This window comes from Thermobia domestica, chromosome 14, assembly GCF_964235325.1.
Source record: "Thermobia domestica chromosome 14, izTheDome1.hap1.1, whole genome shotgun sequence".
NCBI classification, from domain to species: Eukaryota; Metazoa; Arthropoda; class Insecta; order Zygentoma; family Lepismatidae; genus Thermobia; species Thermobia domestica.
In genome coordinates this window covers 35,748,158-35,770,230 of record NC_137467.1, presented here as the reverse complement: position 1 = coordinate 35,770,230, position 22,073 = coordinate 35,748,158, and the positions used below count along the sequence as shown (strand labels likewise).

Genomic DNA, 22,073 nt, shown 5'->3' with positions numbered 1-22,073 from the left:
TTACAGTTCTAATTTCTCAATAAAAATGTTTTTTAAATACATTCATTGGTCTGAAAATGTATTATGAAATTTGTGAATGGGAACTGTAATTAAATAAAATCATGTTGTATACTAGAAAAGAATGAACTTTTAAACGAATAAGATATACTATAGTGTAACATTTTAAATTATTAAATACATATACATTTTGTTTTGGATTTTGTCTTATACATGAAGAGATACATAAGTCTAAATAATATATAGAAGGCTCAGTTGTCCTCGGAATATAATCGTAAAACGTTATTAAATAATAATCACATAATCTTAGTCAAACTTTCCCACTGCTATAGTAGCTTCGGCGCATGTCTTTGCTGTAAGAGGTTTTAGGTCTAATTCCTGATATGACAACTTTGAAAGTTAAACGAATTACGGTGGTTCGATTCCGGATAAATCTGCTGCTTTACATTTCATATCGCCGGTCACAGAAATAGATACTAAACTTTAACCATAGACCCAACCAACAAGAACAAGCCAAGCTGAGTACCTACATCGGCTCAGAACAGTAGACAAGTTATTGCTTTAAACTACACCTTGAAAGGAAGGGTTTGAGTGAACTGTTGGACCTCACCTCATTAATGAGAGGTATTATTTTTGAATCCCATTGCGATTTCTATTTTTCTAATTTCTGAATCTGTCAAAGAAAGGCAGAGGTGATATCTAAAATATCTAGATCTTGACTCTATATCATACCAAAATATGCTTTTAGTTTTACATTCTTAAAGCTCCTAAATGTATATACTTTTAAAAAGCGTCACTGACATTTAATCAGTCTCAAACCTATTGATTAACTGCGTTGGAGGTTTAGCTTTGTCTTTCAGCACTAGGGCTGTTAGAAACGAGACCTACTGATCAAATAGTAATCAAAAATTGTACTCAGTGTTCCTCACGACAAATAACGTTATCTTGTCTCGTCTCGCAATTCTTTTTATGAGTTCTGTCTCGTCTCGATTCTCGGAAATCTATTCCTCGTCTTGTCTCGAAAATTCTATTCTGCGAAGATTACTCGCCAATCCATTCGTTGTTATTTGCCTTAATAAATTTTAATTTATGTTCGTAAATTATTAATATGCCTGATTGGATAATCAACTAAATAAGTTGATTACAATACAAATTTATAATAACAGTGTCCAGAGATGGAATGGGTAAATGAAAAATTGACCCACGATACACTGATCTATTACCCATCGTGATCCATGACCCACTGTGAACTTCTCTGATCCACTCTGGCCCACCACCCACCATGACCCACTCCGACCGAAAACCACCGTGGCCGACTCTGACTCATCACCTACCAAAACAAATAGTCGTCATCGGTGTTCAATGATCAACACCATTTTTTCTTCTGATTTACTTACAAGGCAGCATTCCGATTTGGTAAACTCAATCTCTGAAAATGATTACCAGCACCAAAAGAAAGAAAGAAAAAAAGAGGGTGTTTAGTGGTAGACCGTATACAGGGTGGGAGATAAGTGAGGAAGATAAAACATAGAAAATGTCTAGAAATGCTATGTTAATTTTTAAATGAGTAGAGAGATTGAGGTCAAACATTGGATATTAGGAGTGCATGTAGAACTCTGCTGAATAGGTCTAATGTGAATCATAGGGGTCATCTGAAAAGCCGCCATGTTGAAATTAGCGCAAGAATAATATACGTTAAATGGATCAACTGGCATATGGCTCTTGACGCACACCGTCTACTGAAATCAATAGAGACCTCTGCAACAGGAGGCGTTATGCGCTGCGACAACGTAGCAGTACCATGTAACGCACCCTATGGTAATGTAGCAATAAAGGTGACGTGAATGAGGGACAACCACAAACGTGAATGAAGCCACTTTCCAGCCAAGAAGCCTTCCGATCCACCTAATATTCGTTCATATGCTGGTAAAAGTGCAAACACGACCAAGGACAGCCTGAAGGAGTTCATAACTGATGTTTTCTGGCCTTCTATAAGCAAATATAACTGCTGCTCCTCGATGATTTATGGAGGACCAATAAAGATTAAGAGTTGGTGCAGAAAATGGACAATATTGAACTTACCCGACTCCTATCCCTGATGGTTGCACGTTACTCATACAACCACTGGATGTGTTCTTCTTCGTACATATACGAATTTCGTAAAATATATAATAGACACCTTTTTTGTCATGGGACTTCAAAATATGACAACGGGACAACTTCATTAGCTTGCAATCACTCACCCACTTCCTGTTTACAGCACCAAGGTTCCAAGCTGTGATTAAATATGCTTTAGACAAAACTGGATATTTGCAAACAACACCTCGCACATTTGTGACACCTGTCGAATACTGCTCTAGTTTCAATACCGGAGACAGCTGTGACGATCCCGATTGTACATCTTTATCGTTTTTCAAATGTGCACTCTGATGTCGTCATTTTTCTATCAACTCCACAATCAGTCTTAAGTTCTATAACAGTTGAAATTAAACAGAGATCTCAAACTGTACTGGTCACTGTTGATTTTAATAGATGGTGTGCGTCAATGGCCATATGCCGCATGATCCCTTTCCCGTATATTATTCTTGAGCTAATTCCAACATGGCGTCTTTTCAGATGTCCCTCATGATTCACATTACGTCGTCATTTGAACTATACATTCATTCCTCATATCCAATCTATCTACCCATTTCAAAATTGACATATCATTTCTAGACAATTTCTAGATCTAGACATTCGCACTTTGCTTTCAATTATCTTCCATCCTGTATACGGTCTGTCACTAAACACCCTCTTTTTCTGTTTCTTTTGGTGCGGAATCCAGTGCTAGTAACCATTTTCAGCAATTAAATAAACCAAATCGGAATGTTTTCTTGTTAGTTTACACTTATAATAAAACAGGACTCTGAAATTATCACTAATAGAAGTTTTAATTTCTATGGTCAATCGTTCAAACACCGCTCTGTTACAATACCGATATAACAGATTTTTACGATATTAAATGGTAAAATGTTTGTCATACGATGAATTTTAATTTAATTATCATATATATATAATTATTTCCTTGTTGAATTACAGATCTCTTTCAGTGAAAAATAGGATGAAAATAACCCCTGACACAAGGAGCTCAAAATTCAAGTGTCAAATTTTTGCAAACCTCTGGTGCTTTCAGGAAGGTATAAAGCTAACACATTATGAAAAAATTTAGTTTCAGAAATAAAGTAATTATTATGGAGATGGAGCAAAATGTCAAAAATATTTTATAATAGAGTATATGGGATACTTCATGTGACGAATGGATTTTGTTAGGAATCTTGGGTTCAGCGTAGGAAGCTGGATTTTGGACAGCGTGTAAAGCATAAACACCGGCAAATAATAATTAAAAACCACGCTGGAGACTTTTATAGGTTCCGACTACTGTGCCGGACAAATAATCGGAAATCGAGAATGTTTACTTGCGGCGTATAGAATAATATGTCGCAGCAAATAATGTTTCTCTGAGTTCATCTTTCGAAAAGAACCTTTGGATCAAAGACCTGCCATTGGGCAGAATAATACCAGATCAACAACATCATCATCGCAGGAGCATAGTGTATAGATAGTGTAGGAGAGAGGATAGTGCAAGCGTAATAACCTGGAGCAACGAATCCACCAATAGACAGCGTATCGTTCAATTACGTTACTTACTGCGAATTGTATTTGTGGTATCGCTTGATGCTACAGAATGTTTTTAGTGCCTGTTTACACTACTGTGCATGTATTTTTTTCAATCTGAGGATGATCATTCCGGAGTGACATTGCTGTGATATGGAATTCAGTTAACGAGGATATTCTATCTTTGATTCGTTTCGCATAATTGTTTGTAACATTGGTTGTTGTGATTATGGCGAATATTCAGCCATCAAGGTGTGGGGTATGGGAAAAATGATTTCAAGGCAAACGGAAAGGAGCCATTGGAGGTCAAATGGAGTTACAGGCCGTAAGTTACTTGCGTGGTTTGCTTGAGAAATCTTTCTGTTTTGTAGCGGAAGTTAATTAGCTCTGTACAAATTGTTGGTGAGAAGTTAAAATCTTGCTTAAGGAAGTTCCAGTGGCTAGTCGTGCTTGTAGCGAAACTGTTTCGGCTGAAGTGGATATGATTAGTTGTAGTGTTCAAACTGAACCCTGTTCATACGCTATTGATGTTGCCTGTGTTTAGGACAATGACCTATTTGCTTTCACTGGTGTAAAAAAAAGGAACAATTTATGCATCTTTGTCAGTTCTGTTCCCATTTGCGACCAAGTCCCAACACGAATGTTGAAACAGATTGGCAATGCTTCTCATGAAACTGCGAAATGATTTGACAAAGTTTCCTAGCTGCATTATTTAAATACAAAGTTGAAAGTGGAGTATGTAGAACACTGCAATCTGTTCGGGAGGTCTTGGTAGAAAGATTTGTTCCCACTGTTCTAAGTATTAAAAACAAAGATCCCGATCTCGTTCTTACCCAAGTTCCGGAGTGGAATAGACAATTACATGTATATGGAATTCCAGCAAATAAGATTATGCTAGTTATGGGAGGTACTTACATATGTACTGAAAAGTCCAATAATTACAGTGTACACAAGTGTCGTCCTCTTGTAAAGCCAATGATGATTGTCGCACCGTCTGGGTTTATTATCGATGTTATAGGCCCATTCCTGAGTGCAAATAACGATGCCAAAGATACCAACTCCCTGTTCAGAGATGCTGCTAATAATTTGCCGATTTGATATAGCATGGTCGATCGAGGATTTCGGGATTCCATACCTGAATTGCAGGAAGCAGGGATCTTGCCAACATGCAGGCTCTTATACAAAAGGGTTCCAAACAACATGAAGCAGTTGATTCAAACTTTACACGTGTAATCACAAAAGACAGATGGCCATTAGAGGCCAAAAATGGGCACATCAAAATGAAGTTCAAAGTGTTCAGAAATATAGTCCCCATAGCAGAGTTGGCACATATTCGTGCATATCTCCTGATTGCCTGCGCAAAGGAAAACCAGTTCGCAGTGTCCCTTACTAAAGATCGCTATGAAATGCAAGAAGAAATTGCTATGACCATCCGACACCAATCGAATTTAAACACCGTTTGTGGCTTTTGCTTATGGGGAAAAATATAAATGAAATCCCTCTTTGAAATGAAGTTCCTATCGCGCAAGAAGATGATGGAGATTTCTTGACATCGAAATTATTAGAAGGAATTCTACAAGATATGACACAACCCTTGGCAATGATTGAAGGCGAAACCGAAATGGAAAATCTCTTTGTATCAGATGACAGAACACCTACCGAATCGCCGGCTATTGAACAACAGACAGATTGCTCAGTGGAAGGGTTTCGATTTCTTGCTAGATACATCGCTCATCGAGGAAGAAAATACGACACATCAATGGGTACACTAACTACAGATGTACTTCCTTCCATACCCGGTACAGCATTTGAAGGTTGGATCGAGTTTCTGTCACGTGGTGGTCTCCTCGTTCCAGGAATGGATGTCAAAAATGAAGGGTTTTGAACTTATTTTCAATGACATTAATGGTACCAGCACAATGTCCGGTGAAAAAAACATTGTAAAAAGACTAACCGCGAAAATAAGTAAAAAGTATCCTGATGTGAATGAACATTTAATTAAGATATATGTAAGAACTAGGATGTTCATTCGCATAAAATACATGAATAATAGAAATAAAATTCTAAAATCAACAAACGCCCATTAAAGAAAATCTCGACTAGGCATGCCTCAGCCACAGTGAGGCCTACAACAAACAACTAAGCAGAAAAAGGCACGTGGGTTTATTATTTAAAATTATTTATTATTGTTTATTTCCGGTACAAACCTTGTCTTGTGTTACTTGTGGCTGTGCGCTTGGCTTGTCTGCTCCTCTACACTTTCTCGCCATCCTAGCTGCTCCTGCAGTGACGTCATTTCACCAGCCAATCAGCGTCCCTTTACCGATATAACTCAACTTTATTCATTCTATTAACCTTGAATCACTTTATGAAAGAAATACGCAACCGCAGAAGATTGGAAAAATAAAGTTACTTCTCTGAAAGTTCTCGTAAATCATTTCATTAAAACACTAGCAAACAATATAAGGGAAGTATAAGAACAGTGTTAAATTCTTATATAATTTGAATTCACAATGGCTGGTGAGGCGTCTGTTAAGTTGGAATTAATGTGTAAAGAAGAAATTGTTTATGACTTACCTCAGGAAGATCCACTCGAAGGGAAAGGGTGGACATACGAACTGATGACTGACAACAAAGAGTTAATATTATCTAGAACGGAAGGAGAGCAAACAATGGACAAGGGTACAGCTTTGGATGTGAAAGTGACCGTTGATATGCTGAAATCAGAATTTGCAGAATCAGATCCTGCATTAGAAAGTAATATAGAAACGCTAAGAAAAATAGTGGTTCAGGAGACTTGCGCGTCGTACTCTAATGACTCCCAACAATTAACCACAAAAAAATTAAATTCCGTTCGGCCAGAAGGGTAATGTTCAATTTTTCATATACTAATTGGTTCAGATTGATAATACGGTTACATGGGTTTGGAAAATTGGTTAAAAGAAATGCTTTACAAGAAGTATTTAGGTATGGGAGATATCTCGAACGTAAGTTAGTAAATCTACAATTTGGAAATGACGTGGCACACATACACTAGCTGTATACCAAATAATAACAAGAAATCCTTTTTTTTTTTTTTTTTTGTCAAGATATAAACGAATGGTAATAGTATAGGCCTACAACAGATCCTCATCGTGTTCCGTACTCGAGGATAGTTCTTACTCTTGCACCACGTACAGAAATGGTGGTATGTCATGTACAAGTGGTAACAGAACACATAAGAAACCCAGATCATTTTGTACTCACACTGGAATATGCCGTATGAGTACACCGTGATCTGCGTTTCTTATGTGTGCTATTACAACTTCTACATGAAATACCATCACGTTTGTACGTAATGCAACAGTAAGAACTATCCACGAGCACAAGACATGCAATATGCGTTCAAGTCCCCCCCCCTCCACACACACACGTAGTGAAATATAAAGTACAAGGGCACTACAGAGGCGCACATAAAGTGCACCGTACTCGAGAATACTTCTAACTCTTGCACCACGTACAGGAAAGGTGGTATGTCATGTACAAGTTTCAGTCGATAAGTAGGCCCTAAATGAAAGTCGCTTTGTTACCCCATTTTCAAGTTCCTAGATCCTCAATAAATAATCCGTAAAAGACTGAACTTCGTGAGTCCTTGGGAAATGATGAGGACCTGTTGTATACTATAACCATTGTTTTATTTATATAGAGACTTTTGTGAAATAAGAAATCGCGAGAATGATATTCATCCTAAAATTTTCTAAATTAGACGTGGAATGTATTATATTGGAACAAAAACTATGGACGTTTGTAATTTTACTCAGCATTTAGCTTAAATGGGTCTAGGCACATTTCTACGGGGGGCTTACAAAGACATTAGCAAAATACAAAATAAAGAACATTTTTACCAACAATGGATGTTCATTAATTGTAGAGGTCCATACACAAATTCATTTCATAGCGCACTAATTTCTTTCAAGGAAGTCGACCTTTTATATTCTCAGCAATAATTTCTAGGGTATGGACCTCCATTTCTCAATATAGGATCACTTTAGGGGCTTAGTAAACGTACATGATATATGAATTATTGTACTAACAACTATAACGAGCATGCGATAGATGGCCAGTAAATAGAAGATTGCTATGCAGATTAGGGCATTACGCAGAATGTTGGTAAACGAGGATAGCGCAAAATACTTTATTTAGGGTACACTTACATGTCTTGCGTGTTGAATGTGTACTTGGACGTTCCTAAGTTTTTTATAGGTAACATTCTGAAATGCTTTCTTTGCTTGCATATTTGTGTTCCGAAGTACCACAATACATTAGGGACGTTATTTCTTAATTATATGGATTCCTTCATTCCCAAACATTTTTCTAGTCCCGTGTCATGATTTGACACAATGAATTTTGATTCTCCATTTCGTTTACAGTGGTTACTAGATACCGTAACACGGGGTTAATTTACACATCGGTCGTTAGTTTGCACGAAATATGAAAAGAGTTACGTAGTCCTCTGTCGGTACAACCATGAGCTGTAAACAAGAAGTTTCAACTACGCTTTAAGATAGAACATGTAACTGTATTTTGGCTATAATGTGGGGGGTTAGCATCTGTTCTAATTACCAAGAGGGTCTGTTGTAGTGGTATGGAAAGAAGTTACTGTAAAAACAGACTAAATTTAAAAGAATTTCCGTCAAAGTTAAGTCAGTTTCGTAGAATACTAGTGCATATAATTGGACTTCGATTCAATTGTTGAAATTTAAATGTGAAGCGTTTCATACGTGGGGTTCCTTTCAACAACATACAAAAAAAGTATGTTGAACATACGTTTCTGTGCAATGTTTTCATTCAGTATTTAAACATTTTACACTCTGCACAAAACTGCATTCATTTTATTAACATTGATATTATAATGATGGTACCGGTATCAGTACTTACATTGAATTATCGATATTTGTAAAGGAAATTATGTATTTTCTGGTACCGACTCTGAAACCTCATTCTAATAGTTTAAATTTTTTCCCACAAAAGTGCCAACTAACGAGCAGAAAAAAATCATTTTTGTAAACTGATTTTATTTGGTTATTCCCTTTGTCCAAGAATATGATTCGAACACTAATCAGTTTAAGATTTACGGGATTTGTAACCTTCAGGCTGAAACCCACCCAAAATTGCATGATTTTTTTTTTTTTAAACGCCAAGTCTGCAATTAGACACAAACAGTGACTTTAATCGGTTCTTACAGGTTTAGTCACTTCCTGAAACTGTTTCTGCGTGAGTCACTTGTTGGAATTGTTCGTGCCTTTGGTGTGACGTCTTAGTTCAGAGATTGGTGGTAGTTCTTGTTTTTTCCACTAAGTGTCTCTGTACACTCATATGGCAGTTTGTTACTGTGACGTCACATGTTCTGTCTGCTTGTATGTGTGTGCTGTTGCTTGTGGAATGCGGTGAGCGTGTAATTGAATTTTCGTTTCAAACAATTTGAACTTGTCGCTTTTAAATAAGTATGTATTAGATTCGGATACTAACTCATATCACTTTTCAGCACTGTGGTATAATTGAGTTAGAGAAAACCTGTGATGGTTGTGGTCGAACGCTGAAGATATTCCCGACGTATGGTAAAAGTGGGCGTTTATTGGTTAGTCTTGTTTGTAATAATGGGTAAAAGCAAACAATTCAGGACATTGAAGGGTCAAAACCATAATGCTTCCACCGTAACATGCTATACATCAATCGAAAGTGAATGAAGTGTAGTTACATGGTTTGCAGAATTTGTTATGAAATTGTTGTTTATTGTAAAGTAATCAGCTCCTTTGTAACAGAAAGTGTATAAGTGTGCTGTATTGAAATGAAAGAGAAGTGCATAGTTTAGTTATTGTTCCACTGAGCATCTGTGCAATACTTTCACCATTCTTCATAGAAATGTCGTCTATGGAACGTTACCTTCCAGACCAAAATATAAATTTTCAGCTCTATGTGGGTAGGCATCGCTAGTACCAGTGAAAATCGAGAAGACCCGTGGTGTTATGTTACGTACGTCACGAAAAAGGGAGTTAAGTTTATCCTGTACAATGAAAAACGCATGGACGACTTTCATTCGTTAAATTATTCAAATTGATCATTCCTTCTAACAGTAGGAATTTACCGCAAACGTTTGACATCTGGTTAGCCAATAAAGTACGTGACCAACGAATTGAATGCGTGACGTACGTAACATAACGGTATTTGTTACGTACGTCACGGCAAATAATGTCTAGTCATGACTGATACTAGCCTTCTTTAGCAGTGGAAACAATATATATTAATTGTTTCTAAATCGAGTATTATTGTTAGTACAAATAGCAGCACTGCATCGACTGCTTCGTGTTCATTAGAGGCAGGATTGTCTTAGCTTTGATTTCAGTTATGGTGTGTGTTAAAGTGCACCATTGTCATTTCTTTTCTGCAACTTCCATATATAAATATGGCACCAGTTAGCCCCAGAAGTCCACAACGGAAAACGCTAGAGAAGTTAAGTGAAGAAGAAAAAGCAGCAAATCGTGAGAAAGAAAAGCATAGAATGCAGCAGTACCGAAAGACAATGTCAGCATCGAAGGCAAAAAGTGCGTCTACAGGCAAAAAATACGCATGCAGAAGTCCGCAGCGAAAGGAACCGAAAAAAATCTGTCCTATCTGGAGTATGGGCTATCAGAATGCTGCATCGTTAGCATAGCCCTAGAAGAAAACTCAGAGTGGTTAAAAAATAGTGGAGCAGTTTGGCGTGGCACAAAAGAAAACACAACAATGTAGAAGCATCGTAGGGCCTACTAAGAAGCAAGGCAAAAGCAACCGTAATTAATTTCTACAAGAGTGACAATATATTCCGAATGCTCCCTGGGAAAAGGATACCGTTTTCATGTACAGCAATTGTGGGGAAAAGAAAAGATGCAAAAGAGACTCATGATGTTTCACATCATCGAGACACATAAGCTCTTCAATACCGAATTTGCAAAAATATACCTATTAGTTAAACTAGTTTCCTAAACCTTCGCCCCAAAGAATGCATTACTGTATCTAAGTGGATCACTTGTCTTGCTTGTCCATTCTGTGAGAACATTCAAAAAATGATTGGCGTCAAAGTGAAATGGAACCAGCTACCAATGACAAAGAACGTGCTTGTTGAGGGAAGTGTATGCGATACAGAGAGTGAGATATGTACGAAGAATAAGTGCATGACATGTACGAACGTAAAACATACGTCCAAGCTCTGTTGTGTGAACCGGAAGATCTTGAGGAATTGGTTGAAGTTTATCAGTGGGAGAGTGGCATCCTAGAAATTGTTCATTTTCACTGGAGAAACAGTTACTAGTGTATCGGTGTCACATATACAACATAAGAAGACAAAACCAGGAGCTGAGCACCTTCAAAGAAGAAATGAAAATATAGATGAAGTGGTCTTGAAAACAGACTTTGCAGAAAATTACGCACTTAAGCATCAATACGAAGTTATGGCCGCCCTCTGGTAAAACGCAGCCGATCCTACTGTCACTATTTACATCACAGTAGCATACTTCAGCAATGGAGAGCGAAGTTACCTTTTTTACTGCATGAAGACACAACCAACTACGACTTTCCCTTTGTTATACATTTCATGTACGTGAACTTAACAGCAACTAGAAACAATCAAGTCCGCCAGATACGTTGTTCCTGCTAAAAGGTTTGATGCTGTGATATATGAAACACAAGTGCCGATCTTGAAAAACTCGTACCAATTGCACATTGCAATTTACAGCACCAGTGGAAGTGATACATATTCAGATCGAGATGAACCTGAGAAAAATATTTCGCAAAATGTCAGAGACAAAATGCTTCCCTCCCAAAATGTTGACATCAAAGTTGTGTTGCAGTGGTGTATGTAGTCGGACCGAGACTTAAAAAATGTGGGACACGTACTGCTATCGAAAGTGATGGAATGCACCGAGTGAAATACATGCGTGAAAGAGATCAGGGAAAAGACACATTCTTTTGTCATCCACGTGTAGATGACTTTGATTCTGTGGAACGAAATCGCATCCAAAAAGTTCTTCCAAAACCCCGTGAGAAACGAGATCGCTACACTTTTGCCCACGAGTACCTGAAGGACTTGAACATTACTAATTAAAATCCACACTGTACATTTGTATGCACATTTTTAGATTTTTCATACTATGTTGAATTTTGCGATGTCTGCTTCTTCCAAACGACTGTGCGTTATCATCAACAAGTATCAGTAACTTATATTTGTTCTGTGGCTTTCCAATCGATCTCTCTTCGAGACTTTCAATTTTGAGTCTCCACTCCACAATTGTTACTTCCACTCAAAGTGCAAGCTGTTACGTACGTCACGAAATATGTGCGTACGTCACGCTAGTTATGATTTTTTTGCTAAGATACCGATGCATCGAAAACTCCGGTTACAATGCAGAAATAGCATAGCAGTAGTCACCTATACACGCAATTTTCTTCGAGCATACACATGCAACAGCAGAGCAGAATTAATCGTTTTCTTCTCGATGTCTGACTTCAATGTCCATTTCATTGTACGTACGTCACGACGTTTTGCACATTTATGCAATTTGTTTTTGGTAATTGATTGATGTGTATTTTATACCACCTTAAAGCTGCATTTCCTATCTGTCCAATAAAAAATAAGTAAAGTGATATCTTCATTATGAAGGCCGCTACACTCAAAGAAAGTCAGAAAAGAAAGTCAACATGTTACGTACGTCACATTGCTTTCACCCTAATAACAAGTTTGCTCGCTTTAATAAATCGCCGTCTGTGCAGAAACGAACATTTTTCAGTAATGTCTAGTTGAGTATTGCGCATGCGTTCCTGCCATTTTACTTTTTCGGGAATCAGAAACTATGAGTTCATTACTCATGAGTGTTCTGGTATGGCGAAACGGCGGGTGCTTTCGTTTTTTAATTGATATTATTTTTATTCTTGATTTGCTTTGCATTTGAGTATTTGGCAAAGTATTTGTTTTGCTGCTGGTTGTGAAATGTAATTTATTTTTCCTTGGTTTATCTTGGTGAAATGTAATTAATTTTTCTTGTCATGCTTAACTGATTTATAATTAGTAATGAGTGTTCTTTTAATTTTTTTTCCTTCTTACGTTAGCTTTATAGTTGTGGTTTGACTACATATTATTATTGTTTGGATGTTTTTATGGTACTTAAGTAGGGTGTGGGTGGGGTGGTAGTCCCCATATAGATATCAATATTGATAGTCACCACTTCACCTAAATTGATTAAGAGTGGTGTTTAGTAACATTATGGCCCTTGTCTTTATAGTATAATTCTTAACATTGTACATTATTTTGACTCGGACAGTAACTATAACCGATTCAACTGATCCGGTTCCGGGAGCAAACTGGAGCATTTTGGGAATCATACCTAAACTGCTTCCGACACCGGATCAGATAAATCGTTGCAGTCACTGTTTGAGTCAAAGTAAAGATTTGCCTAAAAATCTATTGCTAGTGATTCCTACGTGTATAAGCTGCAAGCCGAGTCCCCAAAAGTCTAGTGATTTTTTTAAAAGTATTTTTAAATGAAGCGCCTCTCATACTACTTTTCTGGATCTGCCACTGTTCATTATTTGTTTTCTAACAAGCAATCTGTTCCAGCATCTACCTAAATAGAAAATTTACCTAAATTTAAAACACAGGAGGCTCCAGTGGTAATAATTTCTTATCTAAGCCGTATTTTGCACTGGTGCAAATTAATCCCTAGTAAAGGCTTAAACGCCTTCTCCCAGTTTTACGTGCTTTATGAGTTTAGAACGTTTCACATTTCAATTTCAACTACTGCATCAAAGTTCCATTATACATGGTAGTATTCTACGGAACTAATTTAACTTCGACGGAAATTCTTATAGATGATATCTGTTAAATTTTATCATCCTTTACAGTGACTTTGCAGCCTTTATCAACCTTTACCTCTACTAGAACTTTCCCGGTAATTTGAACTGAATTAACCGCAAACATTATAGCCGAAATACAGTTACATCTTCTATCTTACGGTGGCAGTTGAAACTTCCTCTCTGCTGTTCATGGTTTTACCGACAGAGTACTGTGAATCTCTTTTCAAATTTTGTGCAATTCAAATTTTGTCTTATGGTACTTCAAAGTAGTTTTATGCAAGACATCATAATTTTAATTAAACGGTAGGTTATATATCATTATTTGGTTTACCTTAACTTTTGAAAAGGAAGTGTTAAAGATGTTATTAACTTACTCTTTCTCTTTCCCTGTCATCTTTGTGGTGGACAAACACCGTGCTCGTGGGTTTTCTCGGGGTTCTCCCGTTTCCTCCCACTTTCTTCATTCCACCATTTCATTCATCTCTCATCATCACCGTCTCCTTTAGCCTAACCGGCATAACCGTGGGACGTAAAACTTAAAGATTTCATTTCATTTTTCTTTCCCTGTCATCACGTTAGGAGGATGAAGCTCGATTCGTATACTAATTTATAAGAGCTAGTTAATATACACTTATAACTAACATTATGGAGTAGAGTACTATAGACGTGAAAGACCCCAAAATATTAGGAAGAGTAGAGATGAGAAAATGATCAAATAGGGCCGCTATCACCATCGAATCCATAGTCTTCTAGCGCAGTAGGTGTTTCTCATTGGTACTTATTTTGTTTAATTTTTATAATAATTGTTATTATTATAATTATGATAAGAAATTGCAAATGTACTGGAAAAGAGATTAAAATCGCAAGATTGTTGCTTTTCTTATTTATTCTTATCAGTTTCCTATTTCAAATTTTTTTGTATGCACATTTTTTGCCTGAAGCTAGTGCTATTTCGCCTGGCGCATGGTAAAATACAAGTTTGTACAGTACTATAATATGAATTTTTACCTAATACTACGGAAGAAATTGGTAATGTGTATCATTTGTTTAACATAACATAAAAAAGACATAGGAAAAATATATATTAATAATCATAACCTATTGAGTAATCGTGGACAATACATAATGATTCCAGTTATGTATAAAAATATTTATAATAATCCTTAAAACATTCTACGCTCGAAATCGAAAATGACAATAATCACTACAGTTTGGAAACACGTCTGAAATAAATAAAAAAAAAATAAGAAATCATATAGCAACAAATGTGTTTCTCTCAGTTATTAGGGATAAGACAATTTCAAATTATATCCTTTGTGTTGAAAAGCGGAAAAACTATTATTATGAACCACAAGTTTGATAATATTTCAAGAATATGGATTTGAAGTATTTTCCCGACTTGTTTCGGATTTGTACCTTTTATTTGCAGCTTTCTACAACCAACCTTACGGAATAAATAATTATTTATTTTCATTTTTAGTAGTTAACTGCAACAAGTTAGGAGTTTGTGGTTTCTACAATTTAAAAATTTGTAAGAATATCTTTAGCTGGAAACTACAAAGAAAGTTGTATTTTTGTATTGTATTTTATTGTATTGTATTTTTATTTACAGCAATTGGAGGTTTAATTATGTAGTTCTGCTTTGAATGTTCTCCAGAAAGAACATTCCAATAAATATCGTTGTAAAACATATTTACAAAGCTAGTCCCGAGAAATATGGTTGTATATTTAAAAATTAATACACAGGCCAAATGTGATTTATGCTTTGAAAGCCCGAATCCGGCCAGCGGGCTAATCATTTTATATATTAAGAAGGTGTTCTAGTTTTTATTACTTTTACTTTAATGTTACTTAATTATGCACCAAGGCAGACGGTGATGACAGCAATGAATGAACGATAAAGTGAAAAAAGTGGGAGGAAACGTCAGAATACCGCGAAAACCCAGGTACACGTTTTTGTTCTTCAACTAAAAACCCGCTTGACGGAAGCTAAACAAACTAGCAGAGCTTTACTACTCAGCCACCGTGTCTCCAATAAAAATAAAATAGTACCACTTTACAGCTCTCCTACAATACATATATTATACTGATATTAATTTGTTTTGCAATTCAGAATTTAACTAAAATCTATATATATAAAAGAGAACGCACAAAATCCTTTGTCCGCTCATCACGCTAATACGGCTGAACCGATTTCTTTCATTTTTGGGGGGTTGTTAGGATTTGGACCCTAGATGGTTTTTATCATATCACTTTAATTTTCAATTAGCAGTGTCTTGAGATAATTGACCAATCAGGTGTTCATACGTAGAAAAAATCCTTTGTCCGCTCATCACGCTAATACGGTTGAACCGATTTCTTTCATTTTTGGGGGGTTGTTAGGATTTGGACCCTAGATGGTTTTTATCATATCACTTTAATTTTCAATTACCAGTGTCTTGAGATAATTGACCATTCAGGTGTCCATACGTACAAATCCTTTGTTATTAGTTCATCATATAAAAATAAACGTACTTATATGCAACCCGCATGACCCTGTGACTCGGCGGGTTAACATAAATGACAGGCGCTATAAATCACTTGAAAGCGAAAAAGTAAAAATTATCTAAGTAACAAAGTTTATTGCGTTCCGGGATGACCGCAGCGAAGCGGGGCGGGTTGGGGTGATCGCAGCGAAGCGGGGCGGGTTAACATAAATGACAGGCGATATAATGTTAACATTAGTGCAATCTTCTATGGTTTTTATCATATCACTTGAAAGCGAAAAAGTAAAAATTATCTAAGTAACAAAGTTTATTGCGTTCCGGGGTGACCGCAGCGAAGCGGGGTGAACGCTGCTAGTATGATATAATTAAGAACATGCTACTCGAAACTATTGGCATAATAGATTTTGTCTCTTTTTTCCCTCTAACTTCTGCGCTGATGACGGGTAATTAATTAATGTAACTGATTGTAAAATTAATTTTTAGCCCTTTTACGTCGGGAATCGAACTCGGGACCACGTGCACCAATGGCACGCGCTAGCAATTCGAACAACGGCGAAGGCTTTATCCACATGCACAAACTGTCCCATGACAAGAACATGACAAGACTAGTGATGGGCAAATTCCCGGGAAGATATTTTTCTGGAAGATTCCCAAAAATGGGAATTTTTTGGGAATTTATGAACAATCACAAATAAAAATGCATTCTATTTCTATATATCAGTTCAAATTTAAAATCGTTTGTATATCACAGTATATTATTACAGTTGTCCCCAGAGGAGTCTTTAAAATGTATATTCTGAACGATGTTATGTTATTTTAAGTATGCATAAATGGATATTTATTTACAATATGTTCTACGAAAGAAAATATGTTTCAAAAATGGTATAGTAAGTCCACATATTTTTAAACCGCTAAAAAGTTTAAATTTACATGTAAGTGGATTTTCTAAACATGACTCTACTACTGATATAAACATTTAAAATTTTACATGTTATAAACAAATTAGGTTGGGTAACTGCCAGAAGACACATGTCCCACAATTTTGTCAACATTTAGGCATAAATATGTATGTTAACAATATTTGCAAGAAAAATTCTTATCTATAATTTAGCATGTAATGTTGCCACACGACCTTTCTTCCTGCCCATTTCTCGAAATGTCATGCTTTAATTCACATGTAAGTGAAATCCGAAAACCTCTTCAAAAATTCAAGCCAGAGAGAGGAGACAGACCGACGTCTATTACTAACAGTGTTTCAGGGTTTATTAATAGTGCTACATCCCAATTTCTACGTAATTCTAAATTACTTTAAAAATGGTTCTTTTTTCGTCATTTGTAAATCAGTACTTTGCTATTTTGGCTATTGTTTATCTTTGGTGGACCATCATATGCGCCTACTTTTTGCGATATTCTATTCTGATGCGGTTGCTTTATGGCTTTATATGTTAAAATACGTTACCAACATTAAATTCAGACGGCATTGCCGAGCGAGCGTTAGCGAGTGTAGTCGGGATAGAGCCCCGCAGGGCTCTTTGTTTTCTATCTTCGTTGCCAGCAATTCACTTCCTTTTCTGTGGCCGCGGTGGCTCAGTGGTAGAGCGCTCATCTCTGGTGATACGGGTCCCGGGTTCGATCCCAGCCCCCGCCAAGTGAACTTTGTGGTGGACAAACACCGCGCTCGTGGGTTTTCTCGGTGTTCTCCCGTTTCCTCCCACTTTCTTCATTCCACCATTTCATTCATTACTCATCATCACCGTCTCCTTTAGCCTAACCGGCATAACCGTGGAACGTAAAACTCAAAGATTTCATTTTTTTCACTTCCTTTTCTCGCATAAATCACTTCCTCTTACACTTACGCTTTGTGCAATTCCCCTACTGCCCTAAAAAATTGTGTTCGATACTTTCTTGAGTACTTGAACATCACTATCAACTCTTTTGTTCCGTAAATTGTCCTACGTTTTGCTAGTTTTTGGCCCCTATACTAAACAATTACCCTACTTTTTAGTTCAAATGGAAATGAAACTTAAGAAAATTATATTATTAGTTATATAAAGTACAGTCAAATGATTTGAAAATTTTTAACGACCAAATTTTTTAAAACCTAGAAGTAAGTCATAATATATCAAAGTAAAGTAATTAGTCATATTGTTCTTATAATTTGGAAGATAAAATAAAGAAATAGAAATAAATTCCTTCCCGGGATTTTATAGGCCAGGAAGAAAACCCTGGAATATTCAGGGTCTCAAATAAAAAAGTAAGAAATTGTTTGATTCATATCTAGGCCCATTCTTTCTGTAAGGCCCTCGAAAATTTTAGTCATTTCACTTGTCTTTTAAATGGTGTGATTTCAAATTATATCCCCTATGGTGAAAAGCAGAACGCACGCCATTAATAGATCCACATTCTAAACATTTTACAAATAATACGATTGGGTATAATTATATAGTTCTTACCTAGGATATTATTATCCTTTCCTACATTGTAGAAAATGATAAGTAATTATTCCACTCATCGGGTAGCGACAATGTGATTTGAAGTGAAACAACTCCAACTTAGTCCCTCAGAGCTCGTACATGAGAGTTCAAAATTTAGAGTAGGTAAAAAATATAAGAAATGGATGATTTTAGTTTCTGTTATCTACAGACATAATTGTATGTTTTATATTGTATCATATAGCAACAAATGTGTTTCCCTCAGTTATTACGGATAAGACAATTTCAAATTATATACTTTGTGTTGAGAAGCGGAAAAAGTATTATTACCAACCACAACTTTGATAATATTTCAAGAAGAAGGATTGGAAATATTTTCCTGACTGGATTTCCTTGTTTCGGATTTGTATCTTTTACTCGGCAGCTATTCTACAACCAACTTTACGGAATAAATAATTTATTTTCATTTTTAGTAGTTAACTGTAACAAATTACGAGTTTGTCCTTCCAACAATTTAGGAATTTGTAAGAATATCTTTAGCTGGAAACTACAAAGAAAGTTTCAACTCGTTCTATTTAAAGCGTTTTCCAATTCGATTTTTTTTTTTTTTGCGGTGCTCCGAGCCTATCGTAAAGGTATATATGACATACTGCTATTAGTAGTATAAGAGGCAAGTAACTCGTGAGTATCTTTTTTTAAATGAAGAAGGAAGTATTAATGTCCGTACTGACAAACAATGAAAGAAATTTTGATCGTAGCATTAAACTTGTTTCAAACGTGGTGATCAGAACGGCTCCTACTCTGCGGATGGTATAATTTGAGACCGTTTCATTCCTTTTAGGCGAGTGAAATGAATTGAGATCCTATTAGAGAATATAGACCAGCGGTTCCCAACCTTTTTCAACTTGCGGCACACTACGGGTGTCACTGGGATTCTCGCGGCACACTTATAGATATTATTATTTGTAAATATAAAACACAGTGGTGTTTTCTCTGTGATTGTTAATCTCCTTTTCACAGAGAAAAAAGCTCGATCACTGATTTTTTCCCGTGATAAATCATTATGCTTATTTCTCATTCTAATTTAAAAATAGAAAACAATTGCAATGAAATATTGGACTCAAGTTTTAAAAAATATGCTTTCTTTTTAAAAAAATGTATCCTACCTTTTACTAAGAAGAAAGATCACTAAATAACGAACGAACAAACAAATCTCTTTTCCTTTTAAAACACAATGTAGGCAATTTGTCGAAAGGATTGAATGATATTTTAAATTTTCAAGTTACGAAATAGTCTGCAACAATAAAAAAGCAATAATGGTCATAACAATGATAACAAATACTTTTTTCACCATTAAAAATGTACAGAACAGTAACACGGTATAAAACCAGGCCGGTAGCCAGCCCAAAAATCTAGGGGGAGGGGGCAGATGAAGTTAGGGGGGGGGCGATCCAAAAATATTATCGTTCATTACGATATTATAGTTCATATGCAAGCCTACCATGGTAAATTTTAGGGGCCCCGGTCCACTAGACTTCCCTGGATACGGGCCTGTATAAAACTTAAAATTGTAGATTCATAGTAGAGGTTCATAGTAATGTGAAATACAAATATACATTTTTCCCTACGTTTTGCAATTTGATTGCTATACAATTAATAATTTTGTTTCGATTTCTCGCGGCACACCAGTAGCCCATTCACGGCACACCAGTGTGCCGCGGCACACCGGTTGGGAAACGCTGATATAGACGAATGTAAGAATAACCCAAGTACAAACTTTGAAAAATTTCCCAACCATTCTTTTTTAAACATATTGCGAAATTAATCACCTATTGCCAGTTATTTTCCTTCTAGTTGCAGAGAATTTAATTTAAGATCAAGAAATTTCTTATTATTTGAGTGAAGTAAATTTTGTTACTCTGCTTTTAGATTGTAGTCAATTGAGAATGGCCCTAGATACAAGTCCCGCAGGATTTTGTATTTTTTATTTAAGAAAAGCTTTGGAATAGAAGATTAAGAATAGATTTATCATTACAAAATAACTATGCAAAGTATGTTTTTTGACAAAATAGAATCTTAGTACCTTTAAAAATGTGCCCAACGTCGGCTTCTTCTTTTCAGTTTTCCTCTAAAGGGAAGTAGTCATTATGACTACTAATCGATTTCTGAGTAACGTTAGTTTCAATTTTTGTTAAGGGGCAGCAGCATTTTATCAGATAATGTTCTTGCAGTACATTTGAGAACTGTATTTTATAATGGACATTTCGTTCTTATATATAGAACTCCTGTAGCCTGCCATCATCATTATTATTTAAATTCATTTCAGAGCGATGATAAGTCAAATTTCATTTTGGGTTAATGAGATGCACTCATAAAGTGCCAGCGAGGCGTTATTTATTTATTTATAAATTAGCCCTGTACAGTCCAGATTAGGAATATAATCGTAAATACGAAATTATTAAGTACATCCCGCCTTTCGAACAAAATATTTTAGTAGCATAGAAAACTACAGTGTCTAAGCTGAATTTCATTCTGGATTGCAGGTTTACATTAGGAAAGCACGATGATGGCTATGAATCTAAGGTTTTGTGAGAGAAAGATATAAACTGCTTTAAGAAAAACTATTGTCCACTTTTATTATATTTGTTACACGGGGGAATATATTCCATGATCCAATCGAAAGTGCAGGAACGTGAGAGTACAAGGAACCAAGACTGACGGGAAGGTTATGGAGCTAATGGTTTATAGTTTACATGTGTATCCGTTTTTTGATTTATTTCGTGTTTCCACGTATATTTCCCTTTCTTTAATTTGAACCTTTTCTCAATTTTTAAAAGTTTTTTTTCACACTATTTTCGATTGAATTCCACCAAGATATGAGTTTTCTACCATTTTGTCAGTACTTGTGTGTATTGATAGCTTTTATCATACTTCATACTGCCTTTTTGGACAGTTCCATATTTTTTCACGTAAAGATGTAAACGCTGAGCTATTCCATATAAAATCAGGAAGTTTACGAGTGAAGCTTCAAAAATTCGAGTTAAATTTCACATTTCAAGTAATATTACCAGTTGGCGAAAAAAAGTGGAAGGCTGAGATATTTTCGAGGTCAGTTTTGAAATTAAAGGTTCTCAAAATAATGATAATTTACCAGCAAAATATTCCATGCTTGACATTTTTTCGATTAGCACTTGCAGAGAGCTCAAAGCTCATAGGATACTAGCAAGTAGCAGCATAGCACTTGCAACATAGATATTTTCTATTTTGTATCCAAGTAATATGAGAACCGTCAAAGGAATTTAAATTATATTTTTATTACTTGTTTATGGTAATGAACAATTTGTTATACAATTAATTTATATTTTAACTGAGGGTGACGTGAAAAGTCACGAAATATCAAAACTGTATGCATGGTGGCAATAATATCATGATAGAACAGCACATGATTTGGGTACTACTTTCCTAGTGCCATCATTAGCACAGCTGCGGAGCTATTTCCAAACAAGCAAAAGGAGTGAAATGAATAGTATATACCCAGTCAGAAATGTCCAGTATATACTGTATTCGCATCAATAGTAATTGTATTTAAGCGCAGAACTAAACTTTAACAAACTTGAAACCAGAAACTTAATGAAACGAC

At 35.9% G+C, this 22,073-nt stretch overlaps 1 protein-coding gene across 1 annotated transcript in view; it reads left to right on the top strand.

The window, feature by feature from the left end:
* The first annotated feature begins 5,983 nt into the window (after positions 1 to 5,983).
* The window catches only part of LOC145669628 (uncharacterized), a 36,447-nt gene continuing 20,357 nt past the window's right edge, over positions 5,984 to 22,073 (top strand). The window contains exon 1 of the mRNA XM_081737865.1: positions 5,984 to 6,517. Coding sequence (XP_081593991.1) covers positions 6,165 to 6,517 — 353 coding nt within the window. The 5' untranslated portion in view covers positions 5,984 to 6,164. The remainder of the gene's footprint in view (positions 6,518 to 22,073) is intronic.